At 41.9% G+C, this 21,832-nt stretch overlaps 1 protein-coding gene across 1 annotated transcript in view; it reads right to left on the reverse strand.

The window, feature by feature from the left end:
- The window catches only part of TRAPPC9 (trafficking protein particle complex subunit 9), a 321,801-nt gene that overhangs the window by 206,980 nt on the left and 92,989 nt on the right, over positions 1-21,832 (reverse strand). Inside the window, exon 19 of the mRNA XM_063299706.1 lies at positions 4,363-4,516. Within this exon, the coding sequence (XP_063155776.1) occupies positions 4,363-4,516 (154 nt within the window). The remainder of the gene's footprint in view (positions 1-4,362; positions 4,517-21,832) is intronic.

A 21,832-nucleotide genomic window follows, 5' to 3' on the forward strand; every position in this document is an offset into this window, starting at 1 on the left:
GTGAAAAACTAAATGTATATCTGTTCTAGTTCGGCAATGGTTTGTACGCAAGCCTCCTCATTTCCAGGCTCCGAGAATTCCATTATAGCTGCCTCCCAAAGCCACCAACAGACCAATGAAGTATCCATTGCATCAGATGGGTGGATGAAAAAAGCCTACCAAATAAAATCTGAGATGCAGATATTTAAAGGCTTTGAATTCTTTGCTCTGCACTGAACAACAACATTTTGTGTTTAAGGCTTCATTAACTGAGAGTCTTCTGCCAAGCAAAGAAAAGTGCTAAACGATGGCTAAGTGTCTGGAGAACTGTAATTTACTGCCAACTATACTGTAGTCCAACTGTGAATAATCTTACAACCTTAAACTGACAGGCAATTACTATTTTTTAAAAAAAGCGAGATGCTTTAATACTACAAATTGATACAGGTAGTCCTCGACTTATGACCACAATTGGGACTGGAATTTCCGTCTTTAAGTCATTTCGGTTCATGAGCTGACTCCCCACCCGATTTTACAATCATTTTACCGCAGTCATTTACCACAGTTGTTAAGTGAATCCAGCTTCCCCAATGGACGTTTTTTGCCCTTTTTTGCCAGAAACCAGCAAAAAAGGTCACCAATCATGATCATGTGACTTCAGGATGCTGCAACCGGTTGTAAATGTGAGCTGGTTGCCAAGCACCTGAACTGCAATCACATGACCATGGGGGTGGTGCAACAGTTATAAGTCCACAGTACGCCCTCTCTGCCTGACCGGGTGGAACGGATTGAAGTAACGGGGATGAGACGGTCCCTCAGGTAACCTGGCCCCATGCCATGTAGGGCTTTAAAGGTGATAACCAACACCTTGAATTGGACCTGGAAGCAAACTGGTACCCAATGCAGCTCGCGCAGCAATGGGATAATATGTGCTGATCTTGAAGCACCCAAAATCGCCTGTGCAGCTGCATTTTGGACCAGCTGTAGCTTCCGGATAGTCTTCAAGGGTAGCCCCATGTAGAGTGCATTACAGTAGTCTATATGGGAGATGACCAGGGCATGAGTGACCGTTCGAAGGGCCTCTCGCTCCAGGAAGGGGTGTAACTGGTGCACAACATGAAGTTGAGCAAAGGCCCTCCTGGCCACGACTGCCACCTGCTCTTCAGGCAGGAGTCATGAGTCCAAGAGGACCCCCAAGTTACGCACCGGGTCTGTCTGGGGCAGTGCAACCCCATCCAAGACTAAAGATGGCAAATTCCTAGGAGCAGAGGGGCCATTAACCCACAGCCACTCTGTCTTACCAGGGTTCAGCTGAAGCCTGCTGTTCCCCATCCAGGACCCCACAGCCCCCAGGCACCTGGAGAGGGCAGTCACAGCATCACTTACTTCCCCCGGGATGGAGATGTATAACTGAGTATCATCAGCATATTGACGATACCTCATCCCATGGAGACAGATGATCTCACCCAGTGGTTTCATGTAGATGTTAAAAAGGAGAGGAGAGAGTACCAACCCCTGCAGCACCCCACCAGAGATCATCCATAAGCACAACCGATACTGTTTCTGTCCCATGTCCGGGCCTGATACCTGACTGAAAGGGGTCCAGATAATCCGTTTCCTCCAGAATCCTCTGGAGCTGCAACGCAACCACTTTCTCAACCACATTTCCCAAAAAGGGGAGGTAGGAGACTGGACGAAAATTATCCAGAACAGTAGGGTCCAGCGATGGTTCCTTGAGGAGGGGGCATACCAATGCCTCCTTAAAGGCTGCCGGAAACACCCCCTCCTGCAAGGATGTATTTACCATCGACTGGGCCCAACCACACATCACCTCCCGAGCTGCCTTCAGCAGCCAGGAGGGACACGGGTCTAATTGACAGGTGATGGCATTTACAGTCCGGAGGATCTTGTCCACTTCCTCAGGTCCAACAGGATCAAGTTGTTCCCAGATAACTGGGTAAGTACACTCCCCAGGCATCTCCCCAGACTCCGTCCCACACTTGGAGTTCAACTTAGAGCAAATCCGAGCAATTTTATCCTGCAGATGCTCGGAAAATTCCTCAGCAAGGCCCTGTAGATGATTTTCCGGGTCCCCTTTCCCCAAGAGGGATCGGGTAATCCTAAACAGGGCCGCCGGGCAGCATTCTGCGGATGCAATAAGAGCGGAGAAATACTGGCGTTTCGCCGCTCTTACCGCCACAAGGTAGGCCTTAATAGCCGCTCTAGCTTGTGTTCGGTCAGATTCAGTCTTTGTCTTCCTCCAGCGGCGCTCTAGGCGTCTCTTAGTCCTCTTCAGAACCCTCAGCTCCTCCATAAACCACGAGGAGTGTCGGGTTCAATGGGATAAGAGAGGCCGCACAGGCGTGATCCTGTCCAAGGCCCCGGCTGCCTCCCTGTTCCATGCAGCCGCCAGGGCCTCCACTGGACCGTGCAGCAGATCCTCAGGTATAACCCCCAGCTCCCTCTGAAACCTCACTGGGTCCATCAGTCGCCGAGGGCGGACCAATCGAATAGGTCCTGCCTCCCTGTGGAGGGGGGTGGCATATGAGAATCCCAAGGTCACCAGGGCGTCATCTGACCATGACAATGGGGAAAGATGTAACTCTCCCCTCAGATCACATTGCTACTGCTCTGACAAGAAAACTAAGTCTGGTGTGAGGCCACTGTCTCAAGTTGGGTCCTAAATAATCTGAGTCAGGCCCATGGCCGCCATGGTGGCCATGAACTCCCAAAGTGCCTCCGAGGCCCGCCCCAGGGATGGCAAATTGAAGTCCCCCAGAACCATACGCCTGGGGAACTCCACCGACAACCCTGAGACAGCCTCCAGCAGCTCAGACAGGGAGGTTGCCACGCAGCAGGGAGGCTGGTAAAGCAGCAACACTCCCAACTGCTCTTGGGCACCCAACTTGAAAAACAGAGTCTCACAACCAGCTACTTGTGAAGCAGTGCCCCTGAAGGCCACGAGAGACTCTCTGATGACAACTGCCACCCCTCCTCCCCTGCCCTGGCATCTCGGCTGGTGCCACACCTGAAACCCGACCGGGCACATCTCCGACAAAGCCACTCCCCCTTCCAGGCCCAGCCAGGTTTCGGTAATACATGCCAGGCCTGCCCCCTCCTCTGTGATCAAGTCACATATGAGGGGGTCCTTGTTGTTCACCGACCTGGCGTTGAGAAGCAGCAGCTGGAGGCCAGGGCCCCTATGAGTCTGCTGTCCAGGGCCTAGGTTTAAGCCCGGAGAGTCGGAACACACCACAGGTAATAAACACCCATAGAGGTGTCTTCCTCTATGATGACCCACCCTCCGGCTTCCGTCATAACATCCCCTGCCCATCACCACCTCAATGAAATGTCCTGCCCTATATCCCCCAGGCTCCACCAGTCCAGCTGCCTCCAGTTCTGGACCTCTAGAATTCCTGGCTTGAGGTAGGGGTCCCTCCATCCTCTCATACAATCATACAACCATACACACTTCCCACAACAAGGGGATGGTGGGCCAACCAGCACACCAGCTCTTGCTCTCGGCACTGATAGGCCCAACCATCACCCAGATACTCACTATGCCCCCGAAGTCTCTCTCACTGGCAGCAGGGGGCATCACATCCACTACCCCTCCCCCCGTCTCTCACTCGGGGGGGGAGTGCTCTAACACACCAGCGCATTCACACTCGGACTCCCCCCTCATCTCTCACACGCAGCGAAGGAGCCCCCATTCACATTGGAGGGACCTTATTAATCTCTACCACACCTCGTTGTTGGGAGGATAAGGAAATTGGGAGGGGATAGCCAAACTCTAGAGATTTTACAGTCTAGAGGTCAAAGGCCCCAGGCAGTTCCCCCCAGCGTTGTCCGTGATGTAGCCAACAGAGACCTCAAAAAGTCCCTCCATGGTGAAGGAGAGGAGAGGAAAAGCAAAGCAGTGCTTCCAATAAATGAACCTTTGGGCTTTCCATTAAATCTACTCAGTATGTGCCACCTCTAATGCCTCTGGGAACAGGGCAAAGACATTTCTAGCATCTCCCTAATCATATTTCTTCTCCTTACATCCAACCGATTGTGGCCAGATTCTATTTTCTTACTGATGTTCTCGAAGTGCTATCTTGGAAGACTCAGAGTTATTCCAATGTTCAGAACAATATACAATACAGTTCTTCATTATTTAAAGCATAAAACCAAAAGACTTTGTAGAATGCTCAACTGAATCAGAAAATGAGAAGGCATTACAAGAAACTTACCAAGAAATTAAAATGTTAGCTAAAATTAGTTTAAGAGTTTGCAATATGTGAAACACTCCATTTTAAACCATCTTTTTCAGATTCATTCCCAGAAATACAATGAATTAAAGATCATAGGCCTACTTGAGAATTTCTGAAAAAAGGATATAATTTTCCAGATAATGTCTAACTTGTTGCTGATCTCCAGACTTTTTGCTTGCTTTCTCTCTTCTTCCAGCTGCTTTGAGTTTGCATATTGTGCTCTTTCACCAGGTGAATCTAGGTAACTTTCAAAGTTGAACTTGTCAACTTGTATAGCCATGCTACAATTGAAAAGAGAAATAATTACTGGCAAACTTGTACGGAACATTTTGCAGGTCACATGACAAGCACACATCACATCACTTAAGTAACAGGGAACAGTAGTGATGAAATGTCTTTCTGCTAATAAACACAAATGAGAAATCAAATAAATAAATAAAGGGAGCACAGACTAACGTTACACTTATTAAGACACACGCTGAGCTTTGCCAATAAAGCTGCTTCTCAGCAATGAGGGCATCTTTAATATTCATACATTTCTAGAAAAACACATGAAGTTATCGCTGAAGAGATTATAATGGATAATCACTGGGAAAGGCAAGTGGGTTAATAGAAAATATACTTGGCTACCAAGCAACAATGGAGTTCTTCCTGTCTTCACACATGTGCATGTCAATGAGAACTACACCAGAGAACTTTGTTGTAAGAGCATTCCTGTTTCCCTATCAACCACTCCTGATCCATACAGTCAATATCCTTGATTGTTATTGATCAATGGGGGAAGGCTGATCATTGGGTCAAATGTGTTGTGTTCAACCACCTGACCCTTATTGCTACATATAAGGAATACCCTTCCCTTCTCATATTGCTAGGTTCAACAACAGTCTGTGTGGCATCTCTTGTCCCATCGAACCTGACACTCCCCATGTTTTACAGAGGAGCTGAGGGTTCTGAAGAGGATTAAGAGACACCTACAGTGCTGCTGGAGGAAGACAAGGACCGAATCCGACCCAACACAGGTTAAAGCCACTATTAAGGCCTACCTTGTGGCAGTAAGAGAGGCAAAGCATCAATACTTCTCCACTCTTATTGCATCCACAGAATGCCACCCAACGGCCCTGTTTAGGATCACCTGATCCCTTTGAGGAAGGTGGGCCCAGTGACCCACCTACAGGGCCACGCGGAAGAGTTTTCTGAGCATCTGGAGGATAAAATAGCTCGGATTCGCTCTAAGTTGGACTGCAAGAGTGAGACAGGGTCTGTGGAGATACCAAGGGAGCATTCTTACCTAGTTATCTGGGAACCGTTTGATCCTGTTGGACCTGAGGAAGTGGACAGGATCCTCTGGACTGTCAATGCCACCACTTGTCATCTAGACCCATGTCCCTCCTGGCTGGTGAAGGCAGCCTGGGAGGTGACATGTCAATGGGCCAAGGTGATGCTTAATACATCCTTGGGAGAGGGAGTGTTCCCAGCGGCCTTCAAGGAGGCACTGGTACACCCCCTCCTCAAGAAACCATCACTGGACCCTACTGTGTTAGAAAAATTTTGTCCTGTCTCCCACCTCCCTTTTTTGGGGAAAGTGGTTGAGAAAATGGTGGCATTTCAACTCCAGAGGATTCTGGAGGAAACGGATTATCTAGACCCCTTCCAGTCAGGTTTCAGGCCCAGATATGGGGTAGAAACATCATTGGTCGCACTTATGGATGATCTCTGGCGGGAGCAGGATGGTGGCAGTTCATCCATCCTTGCTCTTCTTGATCTCTTAGCAGGTTTCGGTACTATCAACCATGGTATCCTTTTGGGGTGGCTCAGGGAGTTGGGGGTGGACAGCATGGTTTTGTGCTGGTTCACCTCCTTCCTCCAGGGCTGGTCCCAATCAGTGGTGATAGGGAGCGAGAGGTCCGACCCTTGGCCCCACCTTTGTGGGTGCCACAGGGTTTAGTTCTCTGCTCCTTTTTAATATCTACATGAAACCACTGGATGAGATCATCCGTCACCATGGAATGAGGTATCATCAATATGCTGATGATACTCAATTGTATATCTCCATCCCAGGTGAGGTAAGTGATGCTGTGACCACTCTTTCTCAGTGGCTGGGGGCTTTGGGGGTCTGGATGGGGAACAACAGGCTTCAGCTGAACCCTGGTGAGATGGAGTGGCTGTGGGTTAATTGCTCTTCCGTATCCAGGACTTTGTCATCTTTGGTTCTGGATGGGGTTGCATTGCCCCAGACAGACCCGATGCGTAATCTGGGGGTCCTCCTGGACTCACGGCTCCTGCTCTAACAGCAGGTTGCAGCCATGGCCAGGAGGGCCTTTGTGCAACTTCGTGATGTGTACCAGTTATGCACCTTCCTGGATCAGGAAGCCCTTCGAATGGTCACTCATGCCCTTGTTATCTCCCATATAGACTAGTGCAATGCGATCTACATGGGGCTACCCCTGAGGAGTATCCAGAAGCTTCAGCTGGTCCAGAATGCAGCCACGTGGGCTATTTTTGGTGCCCCTAGAAGGGTGCACATAACACCTTTGCTGCGCGAGCTGCATTGGGTACCAGTTTGCTTCTGGGTCCAATTCAAGGTGTTGGTTATCACCTTTAAAGCCATACATGGCATGGGGCCAGGCTACCTGAGTGAGCGCTTCTTCCCCATTACATCAACCTGTCCCACCCAACCATGCAGAGAGGGCATGGTGCGGACCCTGTCGGTAAGAGAATTCCATCTGGCGGGGTCCAGGAGGCATGCCTTCTCTGCAGTATCTCCCGCCCTCTGGAACATCTTGCCCCTGGAGGTGAGGTTAGCCCCAACGCTCCTGGCCTTCCAAAGGAATTTGAAGACCTGGGTCTGCCACCTAGCTTGGGGTGGGGACGGCAGTCATCATGTTTGGGGATGGCTAGCACCCTAGAGCACTCGTCACATACAAGGACTAAGTTATTATCTGCCATTTGGGATTCTATTTTTATCTATGATTGTTGTTTACTTGTAATTGCATTTTTATATATATTTTTATATATTGTAATTTCATTGTATATTTATTGTTTTATTGATTATTTTTGTAAACCACCCAGAGTCCCTCTGGTGGGAGGAGATGGGCGGTGACAAATTTGATAGATAGATAGATAGATAGATAGATAGATAGATAGATAGATAGATAGATAGATAGATAGATAGATACTCTGCACTTCACTGGAAAACCGTCCAAAGCAGCACTTGGACAACTTTTTTATCTTGGATTTACAAAAGAGATGTATTAAATTTATGAAGGAGTATCTGAGAAGAGACAAAGAGAAAATGATTTAAAAAATCAACTTCTGGGACTCTATTTAAAGGAATTAAAGATCAAGATTCTTAAAAGTAAATGAAAGGAAAAGAAAGTTGGTTTATGTGATCAAGTTTAAAATATTTATTTTGTTGTTTCAAGTAGCCTTTAATGGAGCTTTTTTGCCTAGGACTGAATGACAAGGCTTGAAAGATTTGTTTATAGATAAGAGATAAGATATGAGAAGAGATCTTTTGCTATATTTTTAGAGAAATTGAAAAGTTACTGTGTTAAAAATAACCGAAAGGAATATAAAACTGGTTTATTTGATTACAGTTAAAATATATATGTTGTTATTTCTGGTAACTCTTAATGGACTTTTGCTGATTATGACTGAAAGACTATATGTAGGTAGGTAGGTAGGTAGGTAGGTAGGTAGGTAGGTAGGTAGGAAGGAAGGAAGGAAGGAAGGAAGGAAGGAAGGAAGGAAGGAAGGAAAGAGAGAAAGACAGACAGACAGACTTTAAACACTGCACAGCTGGGCTTCTTATTCCCAAATCTCACAGATAATCCAAAAATACTAGGATTGATGGTATCAAAAGCTTCAAAGAGAGCTCAGAGAAGTAAGATAGTAATATTCCTTGTATTGATTCATAGACAATGACCCAATAAGGTCATCTCAAGCCTGGGACCAAACCAATACAGTTGTTCTCACACAATAGCTGGCATGGGAACTTGACAATTTACAAGATGGCTATTGTAATTGTGAGTCACAGAATGCCTATCTACCAGAAACCATGTTGTTCCCTGCCATTCCCTCTATCCTCCCAAATCCTTTCTGTTATGCCAGATTAGCTTTATCCTTCTTTCTAGGCAAGTAGGCAGTTTTCCAAACAAAGCACTGGATTGCAGCTATCCAGCATTTTTATTTTCTACAAATGTCTATGTGGCACCAGAAACACTAATGTAAATTAAGATGACACTACAGGATGGTGCTTAGCTTTGCAGAGTAGCATTTTTTTATTTTAAAACAATTATTTGAAGAATCACTTAAAAATAAAATAAAGTCAAGAAGGGTACAAAGTGTTAAGTACTAAAGAAGATTTTTGCAGGCACGCTGTTGTATCTGAGCATCACACTCTCTACCCCCAACAGAAATAATTCGTTTTATCCAAGAGTATCTGAAACTGAAGGGTTGGATTATAGACCAATTTATAACTCTCAATCTCTGAGGAGCCAAACTAGATTTTTAAAGCAATTATCTAATAATTCTCTCTTATAAATAAAGTGACACGATGCACTTCCTCATAGACATTTTTATAGTATTCATAAAGGACACCTGCAATAATTTCCTAGCTTGGTATTATAAAGTATATTGGATAGGATTGAAAAGATCAGATAGAAATTGCACTCCTCTGTCATAATCTCCAGAGTGGATGTCTTGCAGCCAATACATTATTGCAAGGCCAATGAAACTATACAAGAACCTGACAAACAATCTACTGGTATACTTCAAAATAAGTGTCCTGCTATGCTTCTGAAAAGTCTGATGGCATCTCTGTTCAGTTTCTCATCTTACTGTCAGAGCAAGTTGCACATGGGCATACAAGAGGACTTATAAAGAAACTAAATATATGTGTATTTCACAGAACACCTCATGAAGGTAGTATTCCCAAGGGGGATATTCTGGTCACCCTTCCTTAAGGAAATATGAGTGCCTTCGAGGATCCTTGAAAAAAGCATCAGGTATGCTCCCTACACAAAAATGTTAGATTATACTGGTGTTAGAATATATTAGTGTTAAACTATATTAGTGCATGCCACCTGTGGGCCATGGATCCATTGTAATCTGTACAGAACACCAAAAACTCAATCAAAGCCAGATTCTTCCTTTGTTTTAAATTCTAGATCAACTACACCTCTCACATCTATAGTTGCCAGGAAAGCCTGAATATCTGGAAGAAAAATAACTCCCATCAACTATTTTTATTTACACTCCAAGAATTTTGTAATGATATACTACTACCCTTAGTTAATGGATTGATGATGTTGTCATGCGCTGCCTACCTTCGAGTAATACACAGACACTGATTCCGTGGAACAGGCTCTGGTTTATTCGCAGTGTAGATGCAGTATAGGAAAAAAGCTGAGAGTGACAGGAGCGCGCCGGTGCGGGGTTTAAATACCCCGCGCCGGTCAGCGCCCCCTCACTCGCGGTTACGTCACCCCCCTTTGTCCAACACGTTGTCCTGCCGGTAGGTGAGGGGTTGCGAGGCCCCGCTGGCGTTCCGGGATCGCCCATCATCGGTTTCCCTATTCCTCCGGTGATTGCTGTCAGCTGGGCGATCTCCGTTGCGTTAGCGTTAACAGCTTGGGTGTGCCTCGCGATCCGTTTAGCCATTGTCTCTTGTCCTTCAGTCTTTGTAAGTTGATGGCTACTTATCTTGAGCCCCTTCCCCTGTTTCCTTGTTATTGTCATGTGTGCCATTGCGCTGATGTCTTCAGCTCAACGGCACTCATGACAGATGTGCAGAACCACAGAAAGATTAAGTATTTGGAGATCTGGATCTGGTGCTTCCAGAATCAAGATCACTTATCTCCAGCTAAGAGCTCCCTGTTCAATAACCTGTTGTCTCTGTACTTCTATAGGTCTACTTCCACATCCTGAGTCTCTACCATCATGTGCAGCCAACAAGACTGCTACAAGACTTTACTCAAAACTTTTGGTAGCTTACATTTCAAGAAAAGGCACTTTTTGTTAGATTTCTGTTTGTGGGACCAACATCTAAACTAAGGATTATAAGCGCTCATCATTCTCATGCCAATTTTGATAGGATTACAGATTAGTTTTATAGATTGAACCACTAACCTATAATTGCCCAGTACTATACCTTGATTTTTGGTCCATTTCATCCACTATACTGGCATTTTCACCAGCAAAAAGACAAAGAATGTGTTCATGGATGACACAGAATGATTCCATGGACTTCTGGATCATGTTATCTCAATCGACTGTGAAGGAATCACCATCTCATCACAATGATTAACACTTGCCTAAAGTTCCACTTTTAAAAACTGTCACAAAACCACATATTAAATCTGTCTTCCTGTATTGAAATTAATGTATTTTTTATTTATTACAACCCTAAGCCAGCATGTAAAACAGAAATCAAAAGGAAAAAAAAAACTAGTCAAAATAGATAAACACAAATAAGCATATACAGCAATCCATTTTAAATCTTAAAACTTACAATGGATCACCTGCAAAAGCCTTAAGGTGAGAAAACTTTGCAACCCTGTAGGTTATATAAAAAGACAGCGAGCAGAAAACCTGCAAAGAAACTGTCTGATTATCCAGGGATCGGTGCTAGAAGAAGAATAAATTTTGATGCAACGATGTATAAGACCTGCAATATAAAAAACATGTGTGATTGATTCTACCTCTTGTGTGCCCCAAGGGCAGGTGTAATGAGCCATGGGAAGTTTCTAATATTTACCCTACAAGAGTGCTGGAGGAACGATAAAAGCCCAACGGTAGGTTGAGTAGGCCAGGGAGTAAATATAGGGAGTCATGCCTCTTCAATTGGGTATTTTTGGTAACCTGCAAAAACCGAGCAGTCCGTCCAAATTACGTGGCACTCACTTTCGAGTAATGGTTGGGCGACCAGATTTTTACCCTGAGACCAACCAAGGTAACACAAAACAGTCTGAGAAAGGCCACATGAAAGGAGATTCTGCTTTCAGAATCTACTCTGAAAACAGAGTAGAGCGGCCCAGTGGACTGATAGATAAGTTTAAGCCAGTATTTAAATATTACTAGCCAAACTCTTTGTTCTACTCTGATTAGTCCTGCTGCTAGCCTAAGAGCTGCATCTGACAAGCATTTGGGAGTATCAAATACAGGATTCCTATATTCCTGTATAAGGAATAGAGTTAGAACATGGGCTGACTGCCATTACAAATAATAGATGTGCGAAAGCCTTTGCATGATGAAGTGCAATGGCTACAAGCATTCATCTGTATTCTTGCCGATTAACATACCGGATCTCATATCCTCTAAGCACTTTACATCTGTGAAGACAATATTTAATAAAATAAGGTGATGCTTTATTGTTCCAATCATTCAGCCTTAAGCAGTCACTGTTCCTGGTTTAGGAGCACACAAAGGAAAGATTTCATTTATTCTGCTGCTAATTAATTTTGTACTGATTTACTTTTGCATATGATCCCTGTTGTTCCAGCACTTCTGATAGGTCTGTACAAGCGTGAGACGTGGAAGGGTTCTTGGATTTAAGTAGCATATCACCATTTCTTTTTGCAGAATGCCTAGAATCAATCAGTTCTGTCACCTTACTGGAAAGAGTAAAATCACAATTTGTTTCGTGAAGACCTACATATCATGGCGCTAAGAAGACTGGCCATTGGCTTCTTAGGTATTTACATTTCCGTATTGTATTCTGTGCTGTTTATAACTGCATTTGCCTATGTGTTGTATTTTTATGCTGTAGCTGATAAGTGGATGGAAACAGAGGAATAACATTATTAATACCTCCCCCCCACGACCTTTTCTCTAGTCTCTTTTGTACATTAGTCCTCTTTATTTTCCCAAGATTTTAAATGCTGAGCATCTGAATAGACAAAATTCTCTATATTATGCGTACCTAATACAATGTATTAGAACTGCGCATGCTTCAAACGTAATTTGGGAAAAGTGCTTTGGACTTCATTCAAGTCCAACACCTTTCTGTTATCCATGACAACACACAAGTGTTTTCAGACTTCTGTCTGATCCTGAAAGGAATCCCCCCACCAAAGTCAATGCAACTCTTAAAACAGCCATGTTTTTCAGCTAAAGCCTAACACCTAGAAAGCAACAGGCTGTTGTAATGAATAGCACAGAGGTGCTGGGCTCCCAAACTGAAGCGCTTTTTCCAAATTATTTTTGAAGTTTGTGCAGTCCTATTTTATTGAGCTGTTAACCTGAAGTTTGTTTTCTTCCTTGTTCTGTGATTTTTATTTTAATGTTTTGTTTTCTGTAATCAATTTAGAGAACAGTCCTTAGACATGTATAAATGCTGATCCCCACCCCCCACCCCGTGACACAGCAGTTGTCCCTCACAAAGAATTTGGGAACAGGCAGCATATGAAGTAATACGAAGTAAATACATTTTAAAAAATCAATTTTGAGTCAGAAAGCCTGGGAATATTTATCTCCCAAATAAAGGGCCAAAGTTGAATGTTTTGTCTTTATGCCTCTCAAATAAAAGCAGGTTATTTATTATTACTTTTTCAAAATTAAGCCTTTATAACTTGTAGAATAATCATCCCAAATTCTTATGACTTAATTCATTTTCACTGAAAGTACTGAAGTAAGTGCCTTGCAGCAAGTTAGATGAACCCCGTAAGCCATAAATGCACTGACAATATTGATCGTTTGAATTTCCAGGCTGCCCATCTCCAGAACTACTTTAAGTATCCAGGTGGCATAAGTGCAACTTCTCTATTTATTATTTGATTTCTCTACAAAAGCTGAACCAGGCCCAGCTTTAGAGCTTGCTTCATTAACACAAGAAGAACATTGCTCATATGGTTTTCTCTATATGCCCTCACCACTTAAAGGGGAAAGAAAAATACAATACCTTCTGTTACCACTCTACACATATTTGAATTAAAAGGTTAGTCATCAGAGTTAAAGGTCTGTCCCTTGGGGACTGAAATCAGCTTCCTATTGCTTGGAGGAGATTAAAAGAATGAACTGCCAAAAATTTCAATACTGATGAGTCAGAATGCACATTATTATTATGGAAATTTTCTGTTGTAGGTCACTGTCTTTCTGCACAAAGTAAGGATCATTTAAGAATTAGAAACTGAAGGTTATACAAAGATGATCAACAATCTAAATGAAAATATTCTCAAGGAAGTCATATTTGACATTAAAAGAGTATGTTCTTACAGTGAGGTGACAGGTAAAAAATAAGCTACGTGTGAAAGTGAAGGGATCAACTTTTGTTAAATGGCTCAAAATTGCTCAAATGTGTAGTATTAAAGAAAAAGAAAAAAACCACTAGACTATATACCACAAGTCAGGGAAGTACCGGTAAACTTGAGGTCAACAGGATAGTTAAAGATTAAGGTTTAATCTTTAGAAAAAAACTTTAGAAAAAAAGTGGCTTTCTTCAGAAAATGGGCATCTCCATCCAAAGGGATGGAACAAAAAGGAACACAAAGTTGCATTTTAAAAGTGCAAGAAGAAAATATGCAATTTTAGGAGCACATCATCAACAAGGCAAAAAACAAGGAATCTTGAGGTCACAGAAAATTCCTCGCCAGAGCCTTTTGTGTACAGTCTCTGTTGCATACAACCACAGCCACATGTGGCTGCTGAGAAAAAGGCAAAGTCTATGCTGAAGATTATTAGACAGGAAATTTAAAATAAAATTGTCACTATCATAATAGCTTTACATTTCCAATGGTGCAATTCTGTTTGGAATGATCTGTATTGTTCTGAGGCCAGGACCTCAAAAAGGCCATAATAAAACTGGAAAAGGTTCAGTGAGCCAGTCCTCTATAAATCCCTGCTGCAACATTTGTTTGAAATTATTTGCAAGATGAGAATGGAAAACGAATAAGAACTTTGAGCCAAACTCCATGAAGCATTTATTTTCCAACCGCACTTATAATTCTTCACCGTCTTTGTTAGTTCTTTTACAAATTCTGTTGTTGTTACAATATTTTCAATTTGTTCACATTTTGCATGTTTTTCTGTATCAAGTACCCATGTGACCACTTGTGTTTTATTTGGTTATCCCAAATATTTTTCCAGAATTTGGAACTGTACTTTCACCAAGCCATATCTCAAAATATATACGATGGCAGCAGCCCATTAGGTTTTAAACCAGATTTACTTCAACCATATGTAAAGCAGATGTAGAGAATGATCTTTAGAGCCACAGGGTGGGATGAGTCAAGTCCATCTTTTTCCTTATGGCCTTTCCTTGCTACAGGCTTTGTCTTGCTTTCTGAGCTTTCTCTCTTCATTCAATCACAGATATCAGAGTTAAGAAGGAGAGAAAAATTCTTGGAGGAGAGTTTGTGTGGTAGGAATACGGCAGAATGATTCCCCCCGCCCCCAATTTACATAAACTTTTACCTTGAATTTTTATATGTGATTAGAGAAGACTTTGGCTACGAAAACAAAAGAAAAGAAAAGAAAAGAAAAGAAAAGAAAAGAAAAGAAAAGAAAAGCTATCAGTGATATCATACATTATTTCAGAAACAGAGTCCTTAATTGAGTCTACTGTAATATCAACTTTCCTGCACTCACTGATCAGAAACTAAATCTATTCTCTTTGGTAAAAACAAGGTTAGTTAGCATTTACCATTTACAGCTGATTTATCATTTTTGCTATATTTAACAGGTAGAATTTTGTTAACATAGCTTAAAAATAGTAGTTTCTATGGGAAAGCTTCCCAATTACTAGCAGTTGCCACAATAACCTTTCTCAGAATAAATGCTATGTGTAAAACTGATATAGTTACTATGGCAACCAAAGGCAATTTCAAGCCACCATTAATGAGAAATGCAGTATTTGTCACAGAAGAAATCGGATGCTGTTGTTAGTCTGCCACTATTTAAAGAATGTGATACTTTGCTTTCCACCCTGTGAAACATCATAGAAACAGAGCTATGAAAGACTGTTTAACATCTTAATACAGCCACACTGGATGATCCCAAAAAGAATGATATTAAATCCTCAAGGTGAGGATGGGAAACATTTCAATTCCCAGCCATATCTTGAGTTGGGCTGGAGCCTGTGTCTCACATGTGCACATACAATAGATCCATGAATAAGCATGATAGATTTGGGAGTGCCTGAAGATCATGGGAGGTGAAACTGAACCTTCTCTTTCCAGTGATTTTGCTTCTACAGAGATTCCCCCATATAGAGCAAGCCCCTTTTCTCCCCATTAAATCTGAGCTGCATTGATTGCTAGTGGTAGCAATCACACACAAACACAGACAAAATCTTTCAGGAGCAAGGTACCCTCTGATCTACACCCACTCCTTCATTAAAATATGTGGGGGGGGAAAATGCACAGTATTTACAATTAGTAACTTTTTACATAGTCTGTGAAATAGCATGCAGCCTGCCACCAAATTGGCCAAGACAGAGTAATATTCCATTTCCAAAATGCTCTCTATAAAATGTGTGTGTGTGTGTGTGTGTGTATGATATGCATGAGAACATGTAGTATATTAATTTCTTAATAAATCAAACTTTTAAGTTAGATCATTCTAATCATATCTCACTTATTAAGCCATGATATAAATAAGAATTTTGTTTGCAAATACACACATTCTGTGGCTCTCCTAGCATAAGCCAGAAAAAAATTAGAACATTTCCCATTAATGACAGTTTTCATTTCCTTCAAACAAGCTGTAGGGTTTTTTCCTACTTTAAATTGTGATAACACTGGAAGAAATCAGAATGTTAAATCAATGTGAAATCAGAAGTTGATCTAAAGATAAAATTGCAAAACCTAGTATTTATCAAGTTTCCAGAATTATTTGCCACAAAGTCAGAGGGGTGATGAATAAGAAAGGTTGCTGAAGCTGGGCAAAACTGGTGGTTATCTCTGCAATGCCATCTCTGGGCAAAGGGGTGGAGGTTGTATCTGGAAGGAGAAAGTGCATTCCACAGGCAGAGGGAGGTGGTAGAGTTGGAGACATCACTGTTGCTTTTGGGATGGATATAGGGTGCACACTCACTCAGCAGCTCAGCATTGAGCATGAAAGCATTTTAGCCTTTTACCCACAGTGTGTCATCCTGTTAATGAGTTTTAATATTTAGATATCTCAGTGTCTTATTATGGTGTTATACTGAATTATCTTACTAATTTCTATTAATTTTAGAAAATATTTATGCCTTTTAATCTGTATTTTGTAACTATTTATAATAATTGCACAAATGCTGAACAGTGACTGTAAAAAAGTTAACTGATATGAGGGGTTTGTGGTTCTGACCACATCCAGCATAAAAAGAGCTACACTTTTTACTTTTAGCACTGGATTGTTTTTTACCCTAAAATCTATTACTATATTTTTATGTCTACTTGTTTTAATTGTCTTTTGAGACATATTCATTCACCTCTAGCTTTTCCTATTTGACTCTCCTTTTATCTGCCTGATCTTTCTAACTTAAGTCTGCAGGCAGGTCACAATTCTGTTTCTTTAAATTTCATAAAATATTGGAAAAAATCTTTGTAATGTAATCATATACAACAAAATAATGAAACACATGAAAATTCTTAAACATCTTTGTAAACTGTTAATTGCCACAAAGTAAAACACTAGCTTAGGGGACGCGGTGGCGCTGCGGGTTAAACCGCTGAGCTGCCGATCGGAAGGTCGGCGGTTCGAAACCGCGCGGCGGGGTGAGCTCCCGTTGCTCGTCCCAGCTCCTGCTCACCTAGCAGTTCGAAAACATGCAAATGTGAGTAGATCAATAGGTACCGCTTCGGCGGGAAGGTAACGGCGTTCCGAGTAGTCATGCTGGCCACATGACCCGGAAGTGTCTATGACAACGCCGGCTCTAAGGCTTAGAAACGGAGATGAGCACCGCCCCCTAGAGTCGGACACGACTGGACTTTACGTCAAGGGAAACCTTTACCTTTACCTTTACCTAAAACACTAGCTTATATATTTTCTTATTAATTATGTATCTCAATCATGAATTTTTAATTTTCTCAAGCTCCCAAATCTCATAGTGGACGTAACAGTAAAACAGAGTTAACACAAAACGGAAGGCTCATCAGTTATAGTGATGAAAACTTGATAACTCTATGATGTTGTGATTCAGTGAGGTATGCAGTGTATCCTTTGATTTGTTATTAACATCAGCATCTTTGTACATACTAAGCTTTGTGATTCACTACAGACTGAAAAAATGTGAATATAATTATGTTTTTATCGGAATATGTGCTGCAAACAAGGGGTGGGGATTGCTACTAACACTCTTGAGATTCCTCTGCACAGGAAAGACAACAACAAGCTGAAACACTTCCAACAACTGGATCTGCCACCTGACGACCTCCTATCTGCAAGCACATCACGTGAATCCCCAGAGGCTGAGGAGGATACAGATAATGATGGCATCTCATTAAAAAGGTCCTCACTACCACCTTGCAGGACTGGTGGGGAGGGGGGAGAGGTACGTACCATATACTTGTTCCAAAAATATATTCTAGGAAAACAGCTGCTGCCAACACATCTTACTTTTCAAATGGTTACATGGATCAACATCGTATTTCTTGCCTGACCTAGTACCAGGGTCATTTAGCTGAGGTGAGTTCATTATTTTCTGGGAATGCATATGTAGGTAAGTTGGAAGCGCCTGCCACTATTTTCCATAATCAGATCATCCCTCTTTCCAAGCTTCAGCTAATACTTTCTGATGAGGTACATGGTTCTACTAATGCCAAAGGGTTTGATCCTACTGCCATAAAGGATAAATTAATACCCTCCTCCTACTTGCTGGGCTGGCTGACAAGCATTTCAATTTGGAGACAAATGAAAAGAAAATCTCCAGTTATGCGGAAGGGAGAATAAGGTGTTTGGAAAGAGCACAGATGACTGGCAAGCTCTGCTCACCATACTGTAGAATTATGGGTTTCCTTGAGGAAACAATAATCAAATACCATCTTCTTGCTTTCTCTGATGTCCAGAGACTGATTATACAGATCAGCCTAGATTTTCTACAGCCAGCACAATCTCTAGTTGCCACAGAAAAGAGCATTTACAAAACTATTTTAAAATGCAAATGAATCAGAGCGGCATTTAATGATACGCTTCACCTCTTCTCCTAGTCTTTGCTTTCAATCACATTTCATGATATGCTTTGCCTATTTTCTTCCTGTCTGGCTCCTGCTTTTATTACTCACCTGCTTTTGCAGTAAAAATACTCTTTTTATAGTAAGGAAGGGAAGGGGTAAGTCAGTCAGGTTGCCACAAATCAGAATTAAAGCACTGGGTTTTTTAATAAAATAAATAACTAGAACAGCTGACCAATATGAATGTTATCAGATTATTTGGAGTATCCTAAAATGGCATTTGTTTCTTCTAGAGAGAACTCTAGCAAAGCATAGCATGATTCTATTAGCCTCCTGATTAACTGCCAGAAGTACTGTTTGGTTAACCGCAGGACTGTTTTGTCAGGAGACGCACTGGGCTTGTTTGGAAGCTCCTTTGCCAACCAAACACTCCCTGCAAAACATATGGGAAAAACGGGCTACATAAGACTTAGCACGTAAATCAGATATACCCTGGGAATGCAAGGAACATTATCACTCACACTTATTTGTTCATTGCAGCTGCTAAAACAAGCTTAGGTAATTTTTTTGCTCAATTTGTACTCTCTCCCCCTGCCCCACACATTACAGGGTGATGCGTGGCTTCCAGGCTAAGTGTGCGGGTTACAGAAAACGTTTTCAAAATCCTTATTTTTAACAATGATGCCACTGGCCAGAGCAAGGAGTTCCTTATTTCACAGAGCATGCAGTGCTGACAAGGAACACCGTCCTTACAGTCAGTAAGACTACAAGGAAATCTCCGTAATTTTTGAAGATGTGTTATACAGTTACCCATGATTAGTCTACTCACTGTGAACAAGAAATAATCTAGCCAAACTGTTAAGGATTAACAAAATGAAAAAAAAAAAAGTAAATACGTTCTTTTTTTTTTTTAAGAATTTTATTGAGTTTAAAGCAAAGATAAAAACTACAAAAAAGCAAAAAACTAAAAAAGCAAGAAACACAAGAAAAAAGAAATTTTTAAAGATGACATAGAAAGTGACTTCTGACTTTCAGCAGGAAGAATATACAGCAATTTCCATAATCAATCCCTTATATCAAACCAAGATCACATTATTTCTATAAATCCTTCCATTAACACATATACAAATCACTAATGCAATTGCTCCTTCCCCTTATATTGTATTATTTATTTCTAAATCAATTTCCCACCCCCATAAAACAACATTTATTTGTTTTCGTCCCACTGCTATTCTATATATTTCTGTCCACTATAATAAAAATCAAATTGTAAAAACATATAAATTGTCTACTTTTATAATTAATAATACTAAATACATTCTTAATTGCAAACCCCTTACATATTTAAGAGATGCTCCAGAAAAATACAAAGTGGCATAAAAAAGTCAATTTGAAAGCTGGTGATTATATCATGACGATGGTTCTTTAGAGCATGGTGAAGTTAGGGCCCCATTTAGTAAAAAAAAAAAAAAATACTAATATGCATGGAAGCATATGGTAGAACCAAGGACTGACATACTTGTTTTGTTCCTCCTTATGGCTGTCTCCCACATTTTTTAATATTCAAACAGCTTAAATGCATATTCTAAATAATACTCACAACAATAATTCTAGTTAATATAATTTAATTATTAATCGCAAATGGGGGGACCAAAGTCTGTATGGAATACTGATTTACTGGTTCTGTAACATACGGGTCACATATTTTCTTGTACTTCTGTGTTTACAGAGTATCGTGACACAGTACAGAACATATTTACTATATTTAAACTATTTCAGGCATAAGTAATTGAAAAATCACAACAAGGCAGGCTTGGGTGGAAGAGTTAAACATCACTCTAAGAATTAGTCTCAGAGATCCACACAGTCGGATAGCTGCCCCAAAAGAATATTAATTTTCAGGTACTGGGAAGGTGATGATGTCTTCAGGAATGAAGAGTGGATGGAGAGGGAAGAACTGGACTTCTTTAATTTTTTTTAAAGTGATGCATTTTAATTTCATTATGAGAAAATGCTATTTTGTTGTATTGCCAATTGCCAATTGAAGTGCTGAGCCCTCTTCCTCTGAAAATGTAGTGATCAATACAAATTAACAGTAATGGGCTAAATCTGGCTTCCCAACTGAAGTGAGATATTGTCATTCCAGATCTATTATTTCTGTCCATGGTTTCTGGGCATTATGGAAACTGTAATCTAACATTTTGCTACCCTAAACTGGGAAAAGACAGCCTGTTTGGTGTAGTGGTTAAAGGCGCCAGAACAGAAACCGGGAGACCCTGAATTCTAGTCCCATCTGAGACAAAGTCAGCTGGGTGGCCTTGGGCCAGGTAGAAGGCAGGGGCAAACCACTTCTGAAATCTTGCCAAGAAAACTGCAGGAACTTATCACACTGACTTGAAGGTGCATGTGTGCATGTGCGGGTAAGCAGCATTCTAACCTCTAGCATCATATTAATTTTCAGCAATGTTTTTGATCCTCAAAAGTCCCACTGGCAAGGTATAGAACATCCAGAGAAAATGACTTAGTGTTTCTTCTGGCCAATGAGTGATTTGCGATTTACCACGGGGAACAGGTATATCTCTCATGGTAGAAACTGCCTGAATGCAACTTCTAAAATTCAAAATGGGCTCCAATTCAAAATGGTTACCTATTCCTGCCCCTACTGTTACATTTTACAAAGGTGTTTTCAGATACACACAATTTTTAGAGTTCTCTTTCATATTTTGTGGAATGGGAGATATTGTCCTGACTAAGCAAGAACCACGCTGAGACGAGGAATAGGTCTCTAGTGCTTTATTATTGCTATAAAAGGTAAAGGTTTCCCTTGACGTAAAGTCCAGTCGAATCCGACTCTAGGGGGCGGTGCTCATCTCCGTTTCTAAGCCTTGGAGCCGGCGTTGTCATAGACACTTCCGGGTCATGTGGCCAGCATGACGACTCGGAACGCCGTTACCTTCCCGCCGAAGCGGTACCTATTGATCTACTCACATTTGCATGTTTTCGAACTGCTAGGTTGGCAGGAGCTGGGATTAACAACGGGAGCTCACCCCGCCGCGCGGTTTCGAACCGCCGACCTTCCGATCGACAGTTCAGCGGTTTAACCCGCAGCGCCACCGCGTCCCTCTTATTATTGCTATAGTAGACAGAAAATCCTACCAAACTGAAGAAGCGTGAGGAAACCCAGACAGATAAACCCCAAAAGTCAAGGCAGGTCTGCTCTGAGTTTCTTCAAAGGACAGTTCAAAGCCTCTAAACTGCGCATGCATTTTCCCCCCTGGACAGGGGCCCCCTCCTGCTCACCATCAGTACTCATGACAGATATAACTTTTCACTGAATTTTGGAATTCAGTGACTGGAGTTGCACGGTTAAATTTTCCATATTTTCTACTGTACTATGCTAGAAGTCCCAAACCAACTTCTTTGGGCCTACACACCCTGGCCCTGCCTCCTTGCCTTGTTGTAGCCACTGCCACCACCCATCTTCTATAGAGCATTTCACCCGGGTTC

This window comes from Candoia aspera, chromosome 3 (assembly GCF_035149785.1).
Source record: "Candoia aspera isolate rCanAsp1 chromosome 3, rCanAsp1.hap2, whole genome shotgun sequence".
Classification (NCBI taxonomy): Eukaryota; Metazoa; Chordata; class Lepidosauria; order Squamata; family Boidae; genus Candoia; species Candoia aspera.